Source organism: Elephas maximus, chromosome 13 (assembly GCF_024166365.1).
Source record: "Elephas maximus indicus isolate mEleMax1 chromosome 13, mEleMax1 primary haplotype, whole genome shotgun sequence".
NCBI classification, from domain to species: Eukaryota; Metazoa; Chordata; class Mammalia; order Proboscidea; family Elephantidae; genus Elephas; species Elephas maximus.
The window spans coordinates 52,217,009-52,240,944 of NC_064831.1; the positions used below are offsets into that span (position 1 = coordinate 52,217,009).

The window sequence follows — 23,936 nt, forward strand, 5'->3', positions numbered from 1 at the left end:
TGTAAGAGACACACCTCCAGTAAATATCTTAGAGAATATGGAAGAAGGTTCCGCAGAGTAAGGGGCGGATACAGATGAATAACGTATGCTGGATCCCAGTCTTCCCCGTGGGTAGAGAGATAGCTTAACTCATCAGGAACAGCAACCGCATTCACGATGAGAGGTAAGAAGTTAACTTCCGTTGACGGACACTGCAGCAGGCACCTGACTTCCCTGCTCCTGTGAAGCTCCTCCTTCCAGGAAATGTAAGTGGTGGATGTTCTGTACTGATGTTCTAAGACTCCAGCTGGCTGAATAAACAATTGGCATCTACAGGAAAAGAGGATAGAGTGGAAATAAGTTTTTATCTTAAGAAAAAGGATCGAATGAAAGATTCCTGATAGCTCTGCAAGGTAGGTATTATTATTCCTGCCTCTACAGATGAAGAAACCAAGGCTAAGAAAGGCTAAAAGAGCTGTCCCGAGATCACACAGCTAATTCACGGAGTAACTTTCTAGAAAAAAAGAAAGAAAGCACCTGTAGACAATGACAACTTTAAAAACGTCATTTCAAATACAAAGGTAATCTAACAAAAACAGGCAGCTAAAAATTCTGAAACATCAAATATACAATAAGAAATTTTAATCTAGTAGATTCAATGACAGTAATGTGAATGCATTTCCCCATATAAAAATGAACTATATATATATACACACACACGTCTTAAAAGAGGTTTTTACAAATCTTCCAATAATAAAAACATAAGGGATTTTTCCCAAAAATATAGATCCCCAAGGCATAAAATTAAAAATATATTTTATGAACTTTTAAAGCATAGTATATTGAAGGAAGTATCTACCTATATGAATCTAAAGGAACATGGAACTCTTCTTCAGGTCTGGCTACTCCAATGCGCTCCAACAGCTTAACATTCTTAACAAACTTATAGATGATAAATGCAATACAGAAATGGTTTTTAATCTGTTGGACAAAAAGACACATAAACTGTTAAATTAAAAACTCTGTGAATTGTATACAATTACTTTTAGACATAAAAAATTTCAAACCCAATATTATAAGACATTTTCACTGGCAACTGAAAACTTTTAGGATATTTAAACGCTCCATATGTTAAAACTGATATTTAAGTGGCAGTCAAAAATTATTAGGATATTCACATGCTCTGTATATTAAATGCTGATGTTTATTAAATGCACAAGTGGTAACTTTGGTGAAGGGTAAGACAGAACACGATACTGGGGAAGCCAGCACAACTAGTATAAGGCAAGGTCATAGAAGTTCCACAGACACATTCAAACTCCCTGAGGGACCAAATTTAGCTGGGCTGAGGGCTGTGGTGACCATGGTCTCAGGGAACATCCAGCTCAACTGGCACAGCATAGTTTATAAAGGAAATGTCCTATATTCTGCTTTGTAAGTAGCATCTAGAGTCTTAAAAGCTTGTGAGCAACCATCTAAGATGCTCCACTGATCTCAGCCCGTCTGCAGCAAGGGAGAAGGAAGAAAACCAAAGACACAAGGGAAAGATTAGTCCAAAGGACTAACGGACCACAACTACCGCAGCTTCCTCCAGACTTGAGTGAGTCCAGCATAACTAGTCAGTGCCTGACTGCCACCACCAACTGCTCTGACAGGGATCACAATAGAGGGTCCTGGACAGAGCTGGAGAACATGTAGAATGAAATTCTAACTCACAAAAAATAAAATAAAATAAAAAAGACCAGACTTACTGATCTGACAGAGACTAGAGAAACCCCAAGAGTATGGCGCCAGACACCCTTATAGCTCACGAATGAAGCCACTCCTGAGGTTTACTCTTCAGCCAAAGTTTAGACAGGCCCATAAAACAAAACAAGACTAAATGGGCACACCAGCCCAAGGGCACGGACTGGAAGGCAGGAGAGGACAGGAAAGCTGGAAATGGGGAACTCAAGGTCGAGAAGGGGAGAGTGTTGATATGCTGTGGGATTCACAACCAATGTCACAAAACAATATGTGTACTAATTGTTTAATGAGAAACTAGTGTACTTTGTAAACTATCTAAAGTACAATAAAAAAATGCCAATGTTTAATGTTAGTCTATATTTCAAATACATATTAATCTCTGAAGATCTCAGCCAGAATATTTTCTCCATTACGACCTTCTCTCAACAACCATACAACTAAACAGTAAAGGATAGGAAAGGCAATATGAAGAAAAGTAGTGCAACCCTCGTTTCTTGACCACACACAGTGCCATCTTAGTTATCTACTGCTGCTATAACAGAAATACCGCAAGTGGATGGCTTAACACAAAAATTTATTCTCTCACAGTCTAGGAGGCTAGAAGTCCAAATTCAGAGCACCAGCTCCAGGGAAAGGCTTTCTCTCTCTGTCAGCTCTGGGGGGAAGGTTCTTGTCATCAATCTTTCCCTGCTCTAGGAGTTTCTCAGCATAGGGACCCCGGGTCCAAAGAAGGCATGAGCTCCTGCTCTTCTTGTTGGTGGCATGAGGTCCCCTGTCTCTCTGCTCACTTCTCTCTTTTATATCTCAAAAGATACTGACTCAAGATACAACCTAATCTTGTGGATTGAGTCCTGCCTGGTTAACATAACTGCCTCTAATCCTGCCTTATTAACACTGTAAAGGTAGGATTTACAAACCATAGGAAAATCACATCAGATGACAAAATGGTAGACAATCACACAATACTGGAAGTCAAGGCCTAGCCAAGTTGACACAAATTTTGAGGGGACACAATTCAATCCATAACAAGTGTGCTATCTCTTGGGACTAATGGCAAACTAAGAGACAAATCTGGCCAAAATCTGAAATCTTTTCTTTCTTATCTAATAATGTTATAGGTAGGAGGGAATGTTCTTTGCTAACTATACACTGAGAAGTGTAATAAACACACAGAAAAAGAGAGGTGGATAAAGTCTTAAAAACAGAAAAGAAAATATTTATACAGATTAAGATGCTGAAAAAAAAGTTTTTTAGGGGAGTAAATCCGTTCCATTATTCTTTCACACATACTTGGAAATTACAATTCCAAATGGAATACAAAAAGAATAGAAATGTTACCCTATTCAGCAACCAACTATAATATTCCTCAGTTGTGAATCTTTAAAGGAATACAAAATAACCCTGCATTACTTCTAAACCCAGGACACAACAAAAATGGGCTTTAAATTACCAAGGCTGGTTTATCAGACATTTAAAATAAAGAATATTAAAAAAGCAAGTTGGCTAGGGAATAATGGCCATTTCAATCTATTATTTCTGAATAATCGGTACTGGCTTAATACAGTTTTACTATATCTCATAAATATTCAGCTGAAAGATTGAATATTTCTTCACATAGTAAAGGGACACAGACAACTTTAAAGCATTACCTGTAGAGGAGAGCGAAGGGTAATCACTTTATTCCCTTCGGCTGCATCAATCTGCACTAATACTGAGTCAGAATAACTGGCACTGGGATTCCGTACATTATACAACCGCCGCCCAGGTCTCACAACAGGAACATTGGCAACTTCTGTATATCCATGAGGCACTAAGGCAAAGTGTATAAGTGAGAAGAATTCCAAAAATTAATTCACCTATATTTCTCTAGGGCAGGATAATCACTGGCACCTCAAACGAATAAAAGTATTCTTCCTCATAACTAGAAATAATCACTACATTAAATGCTTTTCTAAGACACAGAAAGTTAAAGGGAAAACCAATTGTTACTATGAAATTTTTGTCCCAGAACAATTTTTCTTGACGTTTTTAATGTATTAAAGCAAACATAATCATTTCTTATTCTCCTAACTATATAGCAATAATCTCCTTTCTGCTGTAATGGTAATAATTACTGTCAATATTTTAGGACGTCTGAATCCTTCCTGAAGCATAATACATTATTATTCAAGGGTACAGAAATAATCTAGTTTTCTAAGGTACTTCTTAAATTAATCAAGCGAAATCTTCCCAAGGGTTTATCAACTGTTCCAAGCCTTTAGAAATATTTTCACCCAAGGTATCTGTGGCAAAATATTTTTTACAGAGTTTATCTATCAAAAATAAGCCCATATCAACAATTTCAAAGATGCCCTTAAAATAAAAAATATAGCATACCAAAGGTTAGCGTGAAAAAGGAGCTTTCTTGACGGCTCAATATAGATAGTTTCCCTTGATGTAAGGGTTCCACACTGGCATATTCCAATTCCAAGCTCTGACCGGCATCAACATCATAAATATCACTTTTCTCAGGGGAGCCCATGATTCTAAGATTAGGATTGGGCTGCACCTTAATGGGAACACCTACAGCATTTTTGACTGTGAAAGGAGCCCTGTCTTTTAAAGAGTAGTCAAAGGTAGAAGCAGTGCCCTCTGAAAAACCCTGGAAGGGAACACAACACCACAATGAAATTCCTGCAAAATGCACGTTCTTCTCAAAAATTAAACCATGACTACATATTTTTTTAAACTGGTTTTAACGACAAGCAAAAAGCCCCTACATGTTTTCATTTTTAAATTCCACTTGAAATATTCCAAGCAAGAACCAAACATACTTTTGCCAAATTGTTGAAAACATTAAGGCAACTTTTGGATATTGTTATGTTCATTGTATCCCCTGAAGAAACGTGAACTGCCATTTGTGGTTCGGGAAGAAAAATAAAGTCATCTCCTGGCATCAAACTTTTATCCTGGATTGGGTTCTTCTTTACCTATAAGGATAAATAACATAACAAATCTATTAGGTAATTAGTAATAAAATTAAAATACTCTCAACAGAGTTAAATTCTCCTAATCTAAACTGGCCACTTCACACGACTCCCCAAAAGTCTAATTTCTGAAGAAATTCAGTGCTTCGTTTAGCACAGACCAGCACTTTCTTTTAGTGGATAGCTCATACGTGAGCCAACGTTTTGAGTCACGCCATACAAGCACCAAGCAATTTTCTCAAAGTCAGCTCCATATCTGTCTCTTGGGCACTCCTCAGAGGATACTTATTACTCCAGTGTTGCCTGACTAATGGGCGATTATGCACTGATGAGCAATCTAAGGTGACTCTGAAATCTAAAATCACTCTTACTGTAGGTGCCATCCAGAAATAACAGTTTCTTTCCCTCTACTATTTACTGGTAACATCTATAAATAACTGATATGATTAGCTTTCAAACTCCAGCCATCAGCCTCTATCAGAGATTTTGTTGCAACAGCATTTTTAAAACCTTCTAAAACACTCCTTGCTAGCCTCTCTATGCCAATGAAGCCAAGCCAGAAATATTACTTCTACTTTACTTTTATTTTAAAGACAGAAAGTTTAAGTGACTTCCTGTCTTTAAAAATCTGCTGAGTCAATTGCAGTGCCTGGCTCCTCAGTAAGGCTGTCCCAGAGAGATGGGTGCGACAATTTGTTAACAATGTAATCCACGTTCCTGTTAATCTAGAAAAGGGTGATTCGATACCCAGGATTCCAAAGTGTTCCCAAGAAGTACTGTAAAGAGATAACACAAAAGAGTTCAGGAACTAGAACAGAGGTTCTCAAAGGTGTTGGTCTTAAGACCTCTTTACACTCTTAAAAATCATAGAGGATCCCAAAGAGCTTCATTTATGTGGGTTATATCTATCAGTACTTACTATATTAGAAACTAAAACTAAGGAAATTTTAAATATTCATTTAAAAATAACAATTACATTTTAACAGAAATAACATTTTAATGAAAAATAAGTATTCTTTTATACACATATATACATGCACACACACTGTGAGAAGAGGCATTTATAAATAAAGCCCTTTGTATCTAGCTTAAGGAAAGACAGTGGATTCTCATATCTGCATCTGCATTCAATCTATTGCAACTGCACACTCGGGTGTCCTCTGGAAAACTCCACTGTACGCTCATAACAGAATAAGAGTGAATGTCTGAGTATTATTATGAAGAGTTTTGGCCTCATGGGCCCCCTAAAATTACCTCCTGAAGAACACTTTGACAATCACTGAACTGAAAATTACTCATAAACATATTTACTATAATTCTATACAAAGATATTTTATGGTTTCCTTACATCAAGCCTTAAATTCCACTGTCTTTTCCCGGCCACTCTCTCAATCAGGGGCTCCCAGGCAGCATGGGTCTCGTTGTAATAGTGTACCTGGAACAGCATGGAAATAGAGAATATTCCAATTTTAACTACAAGATATTTCTGTAACTAGTAGGAAAAAAAATCATAAGTAATTCAGTAACTAAGTAAATAAGGAACTATGCCAATGGCCATTTTCAAATCCCACCTGAAGACACAGAGAATATAGAGAGAGTTTATTTTCTTTTACTCTCTTACTTTATTGCCATAAACAAATTATGAAAAGGATCTTTAAAAAATAATTACCAAATAAATAATACTATTCATTAACACACTGAAGGTGACAGTGTATTGCCTACTCATACATGTATACCTGCTGTAGCCATGAGCAAACAAAAAAAAGTTCATTATCTTAATTCTGTAATTGTACTTCTGAGAAGCTGGCTCTGAAGGGACTAAATGATATGGTCATACCTCTAGAGTCATGTCAGCAGTAGCAGCCATTAGGGAACTCCAGTTTTTAATAATTCCTGAAAACTTAGACTCTGCCAACAATAAAGGGACAGTTCGATGTCCGAGGCCACATTCCAAGGTAACCTGAACTGACTCCACAACAACAGCACAGTTTTCCTCTATCAATGGATGTTCTATGTCTTTGAAATTTTCAGTTATTTCTGTTGCCGTGTCAACACCAAGAAACCAGGAGTTGTAATCATTAATAGATTTGACACCCCAAAGATTTTCCATTTCCTTAGATGTATCTTTGGATTCATCTTCTTTTGTCTTTGGAGACATAGCAGCCATGACTGTCATCACAGTATTAAGAATTATGGGTGAAATCTTAAAAAAAGAAAGCAGAAAAAGTTTTACAATTCTGCCAAGATGAGAAGAATTAATATATAATAGAAAAGTTAAAAAGTAACTAATTAAAAATTTAAATATATTAAATTCATGGCTAAGGAAAGCACACAAAATCATGTGTCAAGTCAACTAACCCCATAACAATGATTTCTGCCCAGGTTATTCCGGAATTAAGTAACTAAATGTTATATACCAATAGTCGATATTATTGAGTTAAAATTATCGATTTGGGGCAAAATCATGTTATATCAACAGAAAAATGTAGAGATGTGACCGAATTTTTCAATTCTCAATTAACTGAACCAAAGTATGTGATTCTCACCAAGATATACATAAATGGATTTCACCTTTCTTACAGAAACATATATTCATTTTATAAAGGTCTCGTGAAGACAAGCTAATAAAGTTTCTGTTGGGAACCCTGGGAATCACCATGGATCTCCCTCCACTCACCCCAAGATCTGCAAATTCTACCTCTTAGTACCTTGGAATCTGCTCACTTCCCTCATCCCTATCACTGTGCTTTAGTTCTACACAGATGTTGTTTTCCATGTCCAGTCACCACTCCCCAGCCTACTCTCCACACTGTCACCAGCATGATTTTTCTAAAACCCAAACCTGGGCAAGGCATGACTTTGCTTAAAATCTTCAACAGCTTCCTATAACTTTCAGGATAATATTCAAATTCTCTTAGCTTAGTGCACAGACCATCAACTATGAAACAGACCATCAACTGTATATATGCAAGTTTAAGTTGAAGCTGAAGAAAATTAGAGCAAGTCCATGACAGCCAAAATACAACCATGAGTATAGCCTACCTGAATTTAGAGACCATCTCAAGAATACATTTGACGCACCGAACACTAATGACTAAAGACTAGACAAGTTGTGGAATAACATCAAGGATATCATACATGAAGAAAGCAACCAAAACCAAACCAAACCCATTGCCGTGGAGGCAATTTCAACCCATAGCCACCCTAGAGGACAGAGTAGAACTGCCCCATAGGGTTTCCAAGGAGCGGCTGGTGGATGTGAACTGCCAACCTTTTGGTTAGCAGCCTTATCACTTAACCACTGGGCCACCAGGGCCCCATGAAGAAAGCAAGAGGTCATTAAAAAGAAAGAAAAGGCCAAAATTGATGTCAGAAGAGACTTTGAAACTTGCTCTTGAACACAGAGTAGCGAATGCAAATGGAAAAAATGATGACATAAAACTGAACAGAAGATTTCAGAGGGCGGCTCAAGAAGACAAAGTGTTATAATGGCATGTGCAAAGACCTGGAGTTAGAAAACCAAAAGGAAAGAACACACTCAGCATTCTTAAGCTGAAAAACTGAAGAAAAAATTCAAGCCTTGGGTTGCAATATTGAAGAATTCTATGAGGGAAATACTAAATGACGCAGGAAGCAGCAAAAGAAGATGGAAAGAATACACAGTCACTGCACCAAAAAGAAATGGTCAACATTCAACCATTTCAGAAGGTAGCATATAACCAAGAACCAATGGTTCCGAAGGAAGAAGTCCAAGCTGCACTGAAGGCAATGGTGAAAAACAAGGGTCCAGGGAATGACAAAATATCAGCTGAGATGTTTCAACAAACAGATGCAGCATAGGAGGTGCTCACTTCACATGAAGAAATTTTGAAGACAGCTTCCTGCTCTACCGACTGGAACAGATCCATATTTCTGTGCATTTTCAAAGAAAGGTGACCCAGCTGAATGCAGAAATTATCGAACAATATCATTAATATCACACAGAAGTAAAATTATGCTGAAGATATTCAAAAACAGTTGCAACAGTACATCAACAGGGAGCTGCCAGAATTTCAAGCCAGATTCAGAAGAGGATGTAGAACGAGGGATATCATTGCTGATATCAGCTAGATCTTGGCTGAAAGCAGAGAATACCAGAAAGATGTTTACCTGTGTTTTACTGACTATGCAAAGGCATTCAACTGTGTGGATCATAACAAATTATGGATAACATTGCGAAGAATGGGAATTCCAGAACACTTAATTGTGCTCATATGGAACTTGTACATAGACCAATAAGTAGTCAATCGTACAAAACAAGGGGATACTGCATGGTTTAACATCAGGAAAGGTGTGCATCAGGACTGTATCCTTTTACCATACCTATTTAATCAGTACGCTAAGCAAATAATCAAGAAGCTGGACTATAAGAGAAGAATGTGGCATCAAGATTGAAAGAAGACTCATTAACAACCTGCGTTACGCAGATGACACAACCTTGCTTGTTGAAAGTGAAGAGGATTTGAAGCAGATACTGATGAAGGGCAAAGATTACCATGTTCAGTAAGGATTACACCTCAACATAAAAAAAAAAAAAAAAGAAAAATCCTCACAACTGCACCAATAAGCAACATTATGAAAAATGAAGAAAATACTGAAGTTGTCAAGGATTTCATTTTACGTGGATCCACAATCAATGCCCACGGAAGCAGCAGTCAAGAAATCAAACGAAGTACTGCACTGGCCAAATCTGCTTCAAAAGACCTCTTTAAAGTGTTAAAAAGCAAAGACGTCACTTTGAGGATTAAGATGTACCTGACCCAAACCTGGTATATTCTATTGCCTCATATGCATGCAAAAGCTGGATAATGAATAAGGAAGACTGATACAGAATTGTACCTCTGAATTATGGTGCTGGCAAAGAATACTGACTATATCATGGAGTGCCAGAAGAACGAACAGATCTGTCTCGGAAGAGAAGAAGTATACCCAGATTGCTCCTTAGAACCAAGATGGTGTCATGGACTGAATTGTGCCCCCAAAAAATACATGTATCAACTTGGTTAGGCATTGATTTCCGGTATTGTGTGGTTGTCCTCCATTTTGTGATTGTTATAATTTTCCTGGGTTATAAATCCTAATCTCTGACTGTGATTAATGAGGCAAGATTAGATTATGTTAAAGAGGATCAGGGTGGGATATAATACTCTTATGCTGGTCCCATCCCTGATCCAGTGTAAAAGGAGTTTCCCTGGGGAGTGGCCTGCACCACCTTTTATCTCTCAAGAGATAAAAGGAAAGAGAAGTGAGCAGAGAGATGGGACCCTCATACTACCAAAAAAGCAGTGCCAGGAGCAGAGTGTGTCCTTTGGACCCAGGGTTCCTGCACAGAGAAGCTCCTGGTTCAGGGCAAGACTGACGGCAAGGATGTTCCTCCAGAGCAGACAAAGACAGAAAGCCCTCCTCTGGACTGATGCCCTCAATTTGGACTTCTAGCCTACTAGACTGTGGGAAAATAAATTTCTCTTTGTTACAGCCACTTGTGGTGTTTCTGTTAAAGCAGCAACAGACAACAAAGACAGACGGTAGGACTTCATTTCACATACTTTGGACATGTTATCAGGAGGGACTGGTCCCTGGAGAAGGACATCATGCTTGGTAGAGGGTCAGGGAAAAAGAAGAGGACCCTCAACAAGATGGGCTGACACAGTGGCTGCAACAGTGGCTCAACCATAACACAGATTGTGAGGATGTCTCACAACTAGGCAGTGTTTCATTCTGTTGTACTTGGGGTCGCTATGAGTGGGAACCGACTCAATGGCACCTAAAAACAACATCAACAGTGCCCAAAGCTTTTTGTGGCCTGATGTCTATTCAATCAGTTAGCCAGCGTTCCCCCAAAATTAAGAAATATTAGAACAAGTAAATTAGATTCCTTTATTGTTCACTTCTCACAATCCTTACTTAATATGTTAAAGAAATACTGAGAAGATCTAGCACGCATTGCTTCCCAAATTTACCTGTCAACTGAATCCTTTTTATTTCCTTGCTTTATAATGTTACCTATAATTAGTGTCCCTGGTCCTACACCTCTACCACACCATTCTCTCCAACCATATCCAAACTACCCTTCTAAGTCCTTAAGGGATTTTTTCACACCTCTGCCCTTGTGCATATTGTTGGTTCTGTCTGGATAACCTTTCCTCTCCCTCTTCAACTAACAATTGGACTCTGAAAACACTAGACCTTCATAATTCAGTTTAAGCAGCCTCTCCTCCAGACAGCTTTCTCTGCTGCCCTGGTCTGAGTTAGAGGCCCCTTGCCTGTGATCCCTACAGTACCTTGTGCATGCCTCTGGCATTGAAAGCTGCAATCACAGATTTCCTTTCTTCTCCCACATATTTCCTTATAAAGTTCTTTGAAAGCAAGAACTATGGTTTCCCAGTGCCTTGTACAGGATGTTATTTGTACATAGTAAGTGCTCAACAAATGTTTGCTTAATGAATAAAAAAATTTACGCACAAATAAATGGGAGGACAATCCCCCAGTACCTAAGCTGGTGCCTCAGAGGAAGTGCACACAAATTGAAGGAGCTCCCTCCCCCCATTTTAATACTTTATCTTTAAAAAAGTAAATCTTAATTTTTTTCTAGTGTACATCTGTCATTATTACAAACATTTTATAAGCCACATAAAACATTTCATCACATCATTATTAAATTCAATCAAACTATACATCAAATAAAGGCCTAAAACAACTTATTACAAATAAACCAGCAGCAATCTCATCTCCCCATCATTTCTCCCTCTCCTTCTAGCCCATCTCTGCCCTCCCCCAACCTTTTAATGAAAATAGAAACAAATACTTCACTAAAGAAAAAGGATATTAATGTTAGAGGTATGTGATTACTTAAAAGATGACTAGCATCATACTTGAGTTATGAAAAAGACATTGAAAGATATGTCAGAATACTGCAAATATACAATATTGCTAGAAAAACGAGAATTAATTTTCACCCGAAGAATATAATAGATACTAACCTTAATTATACATTCTTTAACTGTCACATTTATATTTTGCTTCCCTGAAGCCCAGGCACATTTTTCCATAAATAAAGAGCAGGGTTGTAAGATCTAGAAACAAATGAATGAAGGCCACATTTCCTTAGTAACAGATCCATTACATGCGTGACACACACCTAGAAGAACCATGTCTTACTTAACATGAGGTCTTCACCTGATACTAAAAGTGAAAAGGCAAATTAAATTAGCTCAGACTTTTTTTTTTTGAGTACTCTTCTGAACTATGGTAAATCTGTGAACACTGTTAAAGAATTTTAAGCAGTTCTGATTAACTCACCTATACTAAATCTTTAAATAATGATGCATACTTACTATCAGCAATTTAAAATGTTTCCTTTCGCTAAAATATTTTTTAAATGATGCCTTTCTATAAAATACACTTCAGGAAATCTCCCCAAATGATGAAAAGTAGATAAATGAACAGTTTCCAGTGAACAGCAGGTCGGTCTTGAATATCATATAAGGTCCTTCTTAGAATAAATTTCAATTCTTCAAACTCAATAATTTATTATAAACTATGAACACTATATTCTTATATATCATGAAAGAAGTAAATAAAATACCCTTGCACCTGAAGGGTGCAACTAAAAAAAAGTTAGGATGAGCTTTCAATTAATTAATTGATTAGCTTTTAATTGACATCTGTGACACAACATGAGATGATCCTACCACATAATATTTCACGATAAAGTATAGACTAAGCCAAGCACTGCATTTCTTTTTGCAAACTTTGCCCACAAATTTATGTAATTTAATATAACACTGCATCTGGAGGCGAGATTAGAAGGCAGAGGGGGACAGGAGCTGGCTGAATGGATATGGGGAACACAGGGTGGAAAGGAGGAGTGTGCTGTCTCATTAGGGGAAGAGCAGCTAGGCGTACATAGCACGGTGTGTACAAATTTTTGTATGAGAGACTGACTTGATTTGTAAGCTTTCACTTAAAAGCACAACGAATCAAAAATTTTTTTAAAAAATAAGATAAAATAACATTGCAAATGAGTTGTATAATATAATGATTCTTTTATAATAAAATCACCAAGTTAACATTTGAAAAAATTGGTATGGGAATTGTGTTAATTAACTAAAATCAGATTTTTCAATAATAGTGTAAAAGCATAATTGAAGTTAACTTTTAATAACAGCAAAACACAATCTCTTTTGGTCACATGAATCCAACTTAATTTTTTTATTCTAAGCGTAAAGGTTTTAATACTCACTCATTTGCTCATTCATTCATTAATTCACTGGGTATAGTATGGTGACCAAAAAGAACAGCTGAAAAAGAATGTTGGTTTGTACAAAAATTCAAATACTAATCGAGAGAAAACGTTAGAATGAAAGGAAAGCCAGTCTGGAGCTAATCCCCTACTCTATCACTTAACAGCCACAGCTAAGTCACTGAACCTCTCTGGAATTCAATATCCTTTTCTGTAAAACACCAAGTTTGTAGGAGATAATCTCTAAACCCTGCCGAGCGCTCACATTCTAGAATTATACAAATCAACCATTTCTGTCAGCCTTCAATCCAAGCTTCAGGTATAAGGCGATTCTTACTGTGGTAACGTTTTTCCCTCTCTTTTCTCTGAGGAAAGGGCAGGCGAGCACTTTGAGATCTCTCACAGAGGCTTCCATCATCTGCTCAAGTCTGGATGTTGATAGCGAGAGGTTACACTGGAACGAGGCCGTCAGAGCAGGCGCGTCGGCCTTTGTCAGGTTGGCAACAAACACCACTTCGGGATCTATGATCATGGCCTTTAAAGTCATATTTGGTTTTACAGAGTCATCTGAGGAAATAAAAATAGGAACCAAAAGGTTTGAAAGTAAATCTTGTCACCTGAATTCATGTTATCTTCAAGTTGCTAAGTTGCTGCTAATATTCTGCTATAATGGATATGGTTAAAATAACAATTATCAATAACTGATTAATTAATACTAAAGACTAAATGTGGGCAAGAGGACTCGGACCCCTATCCACAAGATCGTTCCCTACCTTGGCCTAGCAGGAATAAACTTGTTTGGAATTTTTGTCAGAATTAAGGCGTGTGCATGTATACACAATGACTGTACGTTATGTTTTATGTTATATGTTATGTTGTGTTTTGTGTTTGTTGTGTTGTGTGTTGCCTTGTGTGCTGTCTTGTGTTCTTGTTGAAGGGTCAAGGAAGGGAAAACTGGGGAGGAGAATATCAAGAAGAGAAAAAGAGGCCCTGATAAAGTAGACAGACCATTATTACTTGTTTACGTTGATTCTACCATAAAGCTCATAGTCACTGCCATACTATCTGTAGTATAAATACATTAAATGTACATTTGAATACAGGGACATGATTACAACTTAAGAAACATAAAAGATAAATGAAAACATATAACTCAGACCTTGCCAGTAAATGACAGTTTTCCAATCTTACTTGGTTAAACAGAGAGAAAAGTGCCTCAGACCTCAGACAATCACAATTTAACTTAAAAAGTCACTAATCTGCTTGGTAACACTGGAATAAAAGAAGTGCAGGGCTGGGAAGGGGCTTCAGATTTTTCCTAGACCAGATAGTCTCAAGCTACGTTTCGGAGAGCTTAAGGATCCTACAGTTGTATCCTAGGGGCTTCAAGCTAAAGCCTCCCAAGTCCCCACCTGTTGCTACTTCTGTTCAGTTGCTCTTCAATATGCTAGAATTCTTAAAAATATTTTCTCTGAATAAAAGATTCCCCTTCTAAAAAACAGGCTGCAAACCACGGACCCAGATTAATCCCCTCTATTTCCAGATGAGTAAAGAAATGTTAATGGCAGAGTTTAAACCAGAGGAAAGGTTTTCTGGCCCCTGATTCCAATATATTAATACTGTACTTTTCTCTTAGAAATATATGCTTAGTAAAGTTTTTCTTTAAATTTTAAAGACTAATTTTATCTTCTTAAATTCTCCATTTCCCTCTTCTGTATTTATAATTTTGTTAAAATATAGGAGAAGTTATCTAAGACAAATAAATTCTGCTAACCTTTCTCTGACTTGATTCTTGCTGTGCCAGTCTGTCTCAGTGCAATCTGTGTTTCTTTTGCCATATTTTCTGGACTCTGAGGCACAGCCTTGATGAAGAAATCTGCCACAGTCATCAGAAACTCCACACTGGCACATACATACAGCTTGTCAAGAACAGCATCAATTTGACTTCCATTTTTGTCTTGTTTGTAGCTTATATCAATCATAGAACTCTTATCTTGGTCATTCTTTTTGTCAATCATTCTGAAAAAAATACATGCCATTCATTATTTTAAATTCCTGCTAAAATAATTAAAAAGATGAAAACTTTCATACACATCTTAATAATCTTTCTTTCACTTTTCAGTTTCTAATTTCAGCAGAAAAGAGGTCAGTATTAACTAGAATCTAATTACCCAACTACAACCAAGACATGTTCTCCTAATTTCCACAATTCAAGATTTATGCTACTAAGCAATTACAGGATACTTTATAATTATCATGCAATACTAGAGAAATAAATCATGACAGCCTTGGGCAACTAATAAAACATATCGATGGTCCCACAAATTTTAGAAAACAACCTTTTTATACTATTTTAAGAAATGAAATCTGCCTAGAGGAATTTATATCCAAAACCATCCTACAAAACTTGAAGTCAAAAGTATTCAGTGCGACTCCGCTCAGCAGGTGTTTATCAAGGGTCTACAGTGACAGTTTCCACACATCCTCATGCGTGCTGCAAAAAGGAGGCTACCAAACAAATGGAAGTGTTTATCACTCTTGCCTGGAGAGGTATCCCAGACATAAAATTTGCAAATTCGAAAAGATAGTTGCATGATAGCACGTTTTGCTTACTTCTTATTCATCTCTCAGAAAAACAAAGGACTCAAAAATATCCAGTGTGTACTCAACAGAGTCCAAGTTTAGGCTGCAACATATTTTTTCTCCAAAAAACATCAAAGTAGAATTATTATATGTCTCATTACTTGAGAAAGGAATAAAAACATAATTAGGCTATTGAAGCTAACATATCTTCCCCTTTATAGTAGGCTGATGTAAGTTAATCTTTCAAAACGGATTCATAATGTAAATATGCTAGGGATCCTATTTCTTTTAAAACCCCGAAATTTTGCAGACCTTATTTCTTTTAAGAGGTATGAACAAAATAAGCAAGATAAAGTAAAGATTCATAACTTTAAAGCGTTTTTTATTGAAAAAAAATTCTGCCAACTAAGGACAATTTAGCAAAATACGTGTTAAATTACATGATTTACCATTAAACCTCTTATATTCTTTTACTTCCCATTTTTAAGGCAGTACTCCATTTTATTGTAAAACTTCCATCCTTGATGCAATTCAAATCAAGAAGTATGATCAAATGACCAAGACCTCTTTTAATAATTCTAACCCTAGAAATGTCTGCTAACAGTGCCAGGTACAATATTAACCTTAAATAATGAACAGCAAATTCAGAGATCACCGACCTTGAAGTTACTCTCTCAATGCCTTCTCTGAGGTCATCAAGGGTGCACGTCTTCAGTTTAATACTGACATTCATTGAACCATCTTTAAACATCTTCCCTGCTGAGGCCATAAGATGTAGTCTGAGTTCACCAAGCCGTAAACTGTCATTATGAAAGGAAAGTTTGGATTCCTGCGGGATATTTTTTCAAGAAAAAGAATCAATTACATTTAAACACTGTTATTATTTTTAAATATATTTCTTAGTTCAGAGATTAAAGGCAAGTCGATGTCACAAATTTTTAAAGTATGGGTGTTAATACATACAAACGGCACAGGGAAATAATATGCATGTCTGTGTATACATGTACATACAAATAAATACATATGTGTGTGATGTTATTCAACAGTAGCTAATACACAAAACTGATCTGATTTACAGTTTAATGCAAATAAAAATAATCAGAAAACACTTTTTTCAATTAGTCAATCTAATAAATATTTAATAAGCTCTTCTGTATAAAACGATGTGGTGGAACTATAAGGCATGAAACGTTATCTCAGTGAGCTTAGGCCCTAACTGAAAAGACAACACAAATAATATATTAAAAGGAACATCACAAGAGGTGTTATGAGGTGTATATGATCAAATACCATGTGACATAGTCACTTATTAATTCATATTTACATCCTCACACATTCCAGAAAGGATTTTAAGTGGTTAGCTTCAGAATATAAATAGTAAAAGCTCAGACAGGTCAAAGAGATCACTGAAGGCTGGGAAAAATCCATGAAGAAGGTGAGAACTTAACTGAGCATTGGAGGCTGAGTGGAATGGAGCTAAGCCAAGAGGGGATAGAAGGCATTCTAGATGGGAGAAAACATAAGCAAATCCTTCAAGATGCTCTGAGGGCACAAGGTACAGGCTGATTAGGCTTGAATATGTCGATTATAGAATAGTAAAAACATGGTTAGAAGAAATTCGAAGGTCTAATAGAGGTCTCAAATCCTAAATGAAAGATTTAAACTTTTATTTAAGAAAAAAAGGACCCCCACTCTTTATTCCACCATAATACATAGCTCCAAATTCTCAAAGCATCCCCAGATTTTGAAAGAAAACCAACCAACCAAGATCTGCAGGGAAGTAAAGAACAACAGTCACAGCTGCTCACTACAGAGCCAAGCATTGAGAAACAGGATGCTGGTGACGTACAATCCTTGGCACAATCCTTACAGCTCTGCACCTTCTCTTACTCAAGAGAGTGAGGAAGAATGCTTGCTAGGATCAGGGCATGCACTAGTAATGCCTCCATATTGGGCAACATCAAACATTTGAAAGTTTACAGGACTACTTGTGATCTGATGATTAACTGATCTAATCAACATTTATTGGAAGGCACTACATAATAATAGAAAAAACAAAAACAGTTTTCTAAAATACTGCTGAGATACTGTCTGTTTCAAATCATTACGGCACTACACCTTGATTCTTCAAATTTTTAATCCATGTCTACTATTTAAAAAAAAAAAATTCTGTTGCCATCAAGTCAATTCCAACTCATAATGACCCTACAGGACAGAGAACTGCCTAACAGGCAGCTTCCAAGAAGTAGCTGGTGGATTCAAGCTTAGCTGCTAACCAAAAGGTCGGCAGTTCAACTCTTGATCCAGCTAGAGAGCTGAATGCCTTCGCCAAGGCTTACTGGCAGAGCGGGGTGCCTCTGAGCACTTATCAGTGGAGCTAAAGAACTTTGTAACACTTGCCCAAGCAGGGCAGGGACTGGGGCTGGCGCAGCGAAAGGCCTGCCTGTGGACACGGCTGAGAAGAAGCTGTCCTGATCTAAGAATTGTATCCTTAGTCATTTCTGATCCTGAATTGTAACCCGTCCTTCCCTAATAAACCCCATAGTCATGAGTATTATCTACGAGTTCCGTGTGGCTACTGCAACAAATTATCAAACCCAGGAGAGAAGTAGAGAGTGCTGTGGAAGGGATGGATGGAGTTATAACTGGTAAAAAAAAAAAAAATGGCTGTTTGACCTCCACGTCATAATAACCAGCCTTGGGCTGTCGATCTTGATTATCCTTCCCCATTGTGAAGTCAGAGGTCAGAAGCACCTGCCAGGCCATTTTTAAAAACGCTTATGTATCACGGATAATCATGAATTTGAAAATAAAGCTCTAAGGCTCCAAGCTTCTTATTATTACATATGCATATATATGCAATAAAATTATACATATAATTAATAACTCATACATAACATTCCTCTATATAAGAGATGAATCTAAATGTGTTTTGGTGCTGTTGTTACTTGGAAGAAGTAAAACCCAGAGTGATTTCCCTTAGACTAGTAAGATCAGAGACACTAACAAACACAAGACTGAGAGCAGGACCAACGCATATGCTATAGGCCAAAGAGAATTTTATATACACATTGATTTTTTAAACAAATAGTCCTAATTTTATATACAAATTAATTTTTTAACAAATAGTCCCATCAAAAAATGACATTATAAAAATGAGTATTTTAAAACCCAGAGCTAAGGACTTATTTCTAACTACAGAAATTTACTACATACCTGGTTGATATCATTATTATAAAGGATAATGGAAAGAGATTCAAAGTGAAAATCAAATTGGAGAGTAGCACTGTGGTCCACAGGAATCTCTGAGTTTGTCAAATCTTGCTCTGATGGTTCAAACATGAATGTGAAAATTAAAAGGCTTTTAAGTAGGCATATGCTTTTATACATATCTAAAAAACTGAGATAACAATTTCTTACTCTAAATTTACATCATACTTGTTGGGATTCTTTAAACCCTATTACAAGACAACTAACAAAAAAAAGCAATGACCTATTCCACACGTATTCAGTACAGGGCAGGTGGTGGAGATAGACTATCTATGTAAAAAGAAAAAGAAGAGGTCTTGCAAAGACTACCAAAAAGACAACTTAAAAAAAAAAAAAGCCACTCCTAAGCAAGACTAGATAGAGTAGTTCATAATTATCAGAGCATTTTCACGTAACTGATGCCACACCATCCTCAAGAGATTATAAAACTGGAGGCAGAGGAAAGTTCGGCACGTTGCCCTAGATCAAACAGCTGCTCGGTAACAGATCCTCCACCAGCCTAGTGCACGCCTCACTGTCTTATGCTGCCTGTGTCACTCAACCTGTTACCTTTACAGGAAGAACAGGATATAATTCAATAGCAGAGTTAAATAGAGTTCAAATATACATTTGGGAGATGGCAGCTTTGGAATTCTGGGGTGAAAAAGACTTCAAGAAGTAATTTAGTCTTCTCCCTCATCTTCAGGCAGAAACTTCAGACAGGTAAGAATTGTTCTTGCTTTGAGTCACTTTTTAAAAAGGGATTCTATCACCTCTTGTGCAGATTGGTTGTTCCGTAGGAAAGTCTGTTCTCACAAGTTACTGGAAAAGCAACATTATACAAGTTTTACCAGATCAAGGCTGCTCCAAGTTGGGAGACCCTTTTCCTTTTTCACTTTTCCTGAAGGTAATTTACATTCCAAACTTCATCATCTTTGCAGCTCTCATATGAACTCACAAGTGTTCCCAAGTGTCGCATTAACCACAGAGCCAGAATCTGAAACAGGAATCTGACTACAGCTGAACGTAATGAGGTCATTAATCACATAAAGCCTGCCTGCTGTAGCTTATTCGTCCCTACATAGTCCCTGCCTAGCCACAATTAACAGCCAGCTTATTTGGCATTTGCCTCTATGGTGGCACGAACCCAGCCTCGGGAGAACATGCTGGCCTCACCAACCTCATGTGGTGCTCACAAAGATCCCCTTGACCCAAAACCTTATTCTGCACAATCGTTCACGTGATATAAAAACACACCAAGCCTAACTACAGGAGAAGCAGTGTTGGTAAGGTATTATTAGGCGGCAATTTTATCGATTACTGTCAGAAGTAACACCTGATGGTCTAAGAGCATTATAAAAGCACAAGAGCCTGCGTCCGTTTATTACAGGGGCAAGGAACACTTACTTCATCTCTTTTTAGCCATGAAAATATTAATCTATTTACAGTCTAATAAACCATGTAACATCAGTGATTTTAAAGAATGAATAAGGAGTTAAATTATATTTCATACAATCTGTTTAAAAGAGCAAGAAGGAAACTTATACTTTAGAAAAATCATCATTCAAAAATAGCCGAATTAAAAAAGATTCAGTGCTTTCAGAAGGCTCAATTTTAATAACGTGGAAAATTCCCTTACATACCTAACTACGTCATTGTCCAATACAGCCAGACGAGTAAAGCTGTGACTCTACAAGAATGCCTTTCTTTCTCAAGGGTCAGTTGTCTGAGTTTGATACCAAGGTCCTTTTCTCTCAATTATTTTGGGACCTTACTATGCTGCATGCTTAGTTGGCTTTTTCTCACAAAGTGCGCCCGGCAAGGCAAATTCAGTTTTTATAAGTAAAGGGCAAACGAACATCACGCAGGCAACAACAGGTGGCCCTTTGCCCTGCAGCAGATGACACACTTACCTCCTGCTCCCAAGAGCTTCAAGAGCAGCCCAGCCCTAGCTCCAGAGGTTTTCCATGGTAAATAGAACAGTATCCAATCATTTCATATCATATGCTGGACAACCACAAATGCTACATATAAATATAAACACTATTATTTCCCCATAACTGAAGGAAAAACATTCACCAGTTGATTATACCTTTGAGGAGGTCAGATCCACTGGAAACATCTTCTTTCCTCACTCTTAGAGCCTCCTGGGTAGACTGTGTGGGACTCAGCTGGGAAGAAGCTTCTCCGAGATTTTCCAGTAAAATTTTCATTAAAACTGTTAAGTCATCTTCACTGAGAGCAACCTAGAAATCATCAGTAATTTGTTAGTATAATGTTGAGAAAATGCAGAATATTGTGTCCCAATTTATAGTTCCTCAAATTAACTATTCATCTGGTAAAAAAAGAGAGTTGGAACCATAAATACCAGAGAAGTCTTTGCTCATGTACAGTGTGAGACACACCTTTGTGCACAAGCACATCTCTGCCTCCACCCACGTCAAAGCCCCTGCTTCTGTCACTCCTCACTCTTCCTGCACCTGGGCCTCTGTCTCCTCACCTTCAGTCTACCTCTCTCTCTCCTCACCCAGCACCAGCTCCTTCCTCCACATCATTTGCTCCTCTCCAACTCAATACGAAGCCCTGGTGGCATAGGGGTTAAGAGCTTGGCTGCAACCAAAGGGTCAGCAGTTTGAATTCACCAGCCACTCTTTGGAAACCCTATGGGGCAGTTCTACTCTGTCCTATAGTGTCGCTACAGGTCAGAACTGACTCGACAGCAATGGGTTTGGTTGTTTTTGTTTTTTTAAAACTCAATGCAGGAAGAGTGCTGTTCAGTTTCCACCAAGAAATAAAAAGATGCTCTCCGGCTACGCAGCTCTTCTTTCTCAGTACATACACACCTGATCCACACAAACATTTGTTTAACCCATCAAGAATAACATCTCTTAGAACAATAACATCTACACAGAATTTTTTAAAACCAAAACATGCTCCAGGAAGACTGTATCTTGTTCACCTCCCACCTTTATAAAAGGGGAAAATGTAGCAAAAAGAAGGGGGGGAGAAAAAGTCAGGCAGATCTGTTTCAGCTCCACCATCTTCAGACTGTGTTGTTGGTCAAGCTTCTTGGCCTCCCGAACTCAAGTTTCCTAATCCTTAAAATAGGAATAGTACCACCTTCCTCACAGATGGTTGTGAGTAACATGAAGCAGCTGGAGTAAATGAAGCCAACACTGGCTACTAAAAAGACCCATTAAATCTGTACTTCCTTTGAACCATTTTATCCCTCTACCCTCTATATGTTTTCCACACACATCAGTGGTTCAAAAGCCTGTTTCAAGCTCATACACACAAACTCAGACAAGTATGCATGCATGCACAGCATCTTCTCTTCCAGATGTCATACCACTATGTCCCCCAAATTGGGAATAACTGACTATTCCAATTAAATTATAGCCTGGGAAGTTGCCTGGCTCCCAGCCTAAATGAATATGAGCAGCTATCTTCACGGGAGATAACAACCAAGGATTTCTTGTCTGCCCGGAGCAACTCTGTCGTAACTCTGCAGAACTTGTCTGACCAGCCAAGACATCACAGCTGCCTGAAGAACAGCTAATGTCACTACCTCCTTTGATTTGCTGTGGGTGAAAAAAAGCAACTGTTTCATATACTTAGACTGACCTTCAGTAAGTCTGAAAGACAACTTTGAGAAGCAGCCCCACAGTTCTTTAAGAACTGTCAAACCGATCTACCCAAAACAACTTGTTACGTGTCACCAGCCTGATACCCTTTCTTAGCTGCATTCTGGACCCAGGGAAACTATACAGCCTGTAACCAAAGAGTGGGTGTCTGGAGACGCCTGAATCGTTGACAGATTAGGCAGCACGGGCTTACCCACTGTGCGTATTCTTGATTTACCAAGGGTCCTTCTGGTTAAAGTAATGAATCCCATCTTGCTTTGAAGCTAAATTGTTGGAGCTGTTCTTTTTTTTTACCCCCTTGTTTCTTCTGAAGGAAAAGTAGAGAGGATACTATAATCATCCCCCATGTACCTACCACCTAGCTTTGTCAAATCTCAACAGATTGATATATGTCCTTCAGATCATTTTCATCCCCCACGCACCTACCACCTAGCTTTGTCAAATCTCAACAAGTTGATGTATGTCCTTTAGGTCTTTTTCCCCATCACAAACATAGCTGAAGTCTTATGTGTACCTCTCTCAGACCCCATTTCCCTTTCTCCTTTCCTCCCCAGAGAAAGGCATTACCCTGAATTATTAGAGAATTATTATTCTCACAGGTGTTTTCTTACATTTACCACCAACGGCACTCCCCACAAACAATGTAACAGCGCTATTTTACATCTTTTAAAATCTGAAATAAATATAAAACTGTAAGATCATTTTGACACTCATTTTTTTTTTTTCATTTTTATATTTGATCCATTTTGTTTGAGAGTTCTAGTTCATTCACTTTATCTGCTTTGTAACGCCCCCTGTATGAACAGACCATGATTTTATCCCCACTGTCCTCCTAACAGACATTGAGGCTTTACTTCTGCTTTTGGTAAACCTATAATAGGGAAAAGCCAACCCACACAATCATTGAAAAGTAGGAAAAACGGTCAAATATTAGTGCTAGGATCTAATTTCTTAGCAGCAAAGAAGGCATTAAGAGAAGGACTCCATATTTTGGCATAGAGACTTCTCTATGAATACCCTAAATGGTCATAAATCAGCAATTCTTCCTCACATAAGACACCCATTCATATATACACACAGGTATCTTTCACTCCCACAGCAAACTTCCATTTTAACTCCTTCCTCATTAAAACTCTGTTCCTTGAACCCTTCTGTTTTATCTGAGAACCAACTCTGAAATAATCACAGATATCAAAACAACTAAAATACTAAATTTTCATTTGTATTTCACACACCCTACTTGTTTAGTGTCCCCCATCCCTCCACTCCTCCCTACTTGGCTTCAACAGTCTCACACACAGAGGCACACAAGAATCACAGGTGTCCTGCACCTGCACGATCATCTTCCATCTGTCTCACCTGTTCCTGTGAGCCTACGTGTAACCTGCTAACTATACCATTAAAAGTACTGCTATATTTATATGCTTACCTAATGATGCTTACTTAAAATGACATCATTAGTATAACTACAAGATGATCTGTACACAT

The 23,936-nt window shown here is 37.7% G+C and overlaps 1 protein-coding gene across 3 annotated transcripts in view; it reads right to left on the reverse strand.

The window, feature by feature from the left end:
- The window catches only part of VPS13C (vacuolar protein sorting 13 homolog C), a 187,333-nt gene that overhangs the window by 45,310 nt on the left and 118,087 nt on the right, over positions 1-23,936 (reverse strand). For all 3 annotated transcript variants that reach the window (XM_049905874.1, XM_049905873.1, XM_049905872.1), the window contains 13 exons: positions 20,897-21,050; positions 18,772-18,881; positions 16,215-16,384; positions 14,747-14,991; positions 13,310-13,539; positions 11,711-11,803; positions 6,529-6,894; positions 6,040-6,126; positions 4,539-4,694; positions 4,102-4,366; positions 3,375-3,535; positions 839-960; positions 15-309 (listed from right to left, as the gene is read on the reverse strand). In XM_049905874.1, the coding sequence (XP_049761831.1) occupies positions 15-309; positions 839-960; positions 3,375-3,535; positions 4,102-4,366; positions 4,539-4,694; positions 6,040-6,126; positions 6,529-6,894; positions 11,711-11,803; positions 13,310-13,539; positions 14,747-14,991; positions 16,215-16,384; positions 18,772-18,881; positions 20,897-21,050 (2,454 nt within the window). The remainder of the gene's footprint in view (positions 1-14; positions 310-838; positions 961-3,374; positions 3,536-4,101; positions 4,367-4,538; positions 4,695-6,039; positions 6,127-6,528; positions 6,895-11,710; positions 11,804-13,309; positions 13,540-14,746; positions 14,992-16,214; positions 16,385-18,771; positions 18,882-20,896; positions 21,051-23,936) is intronic.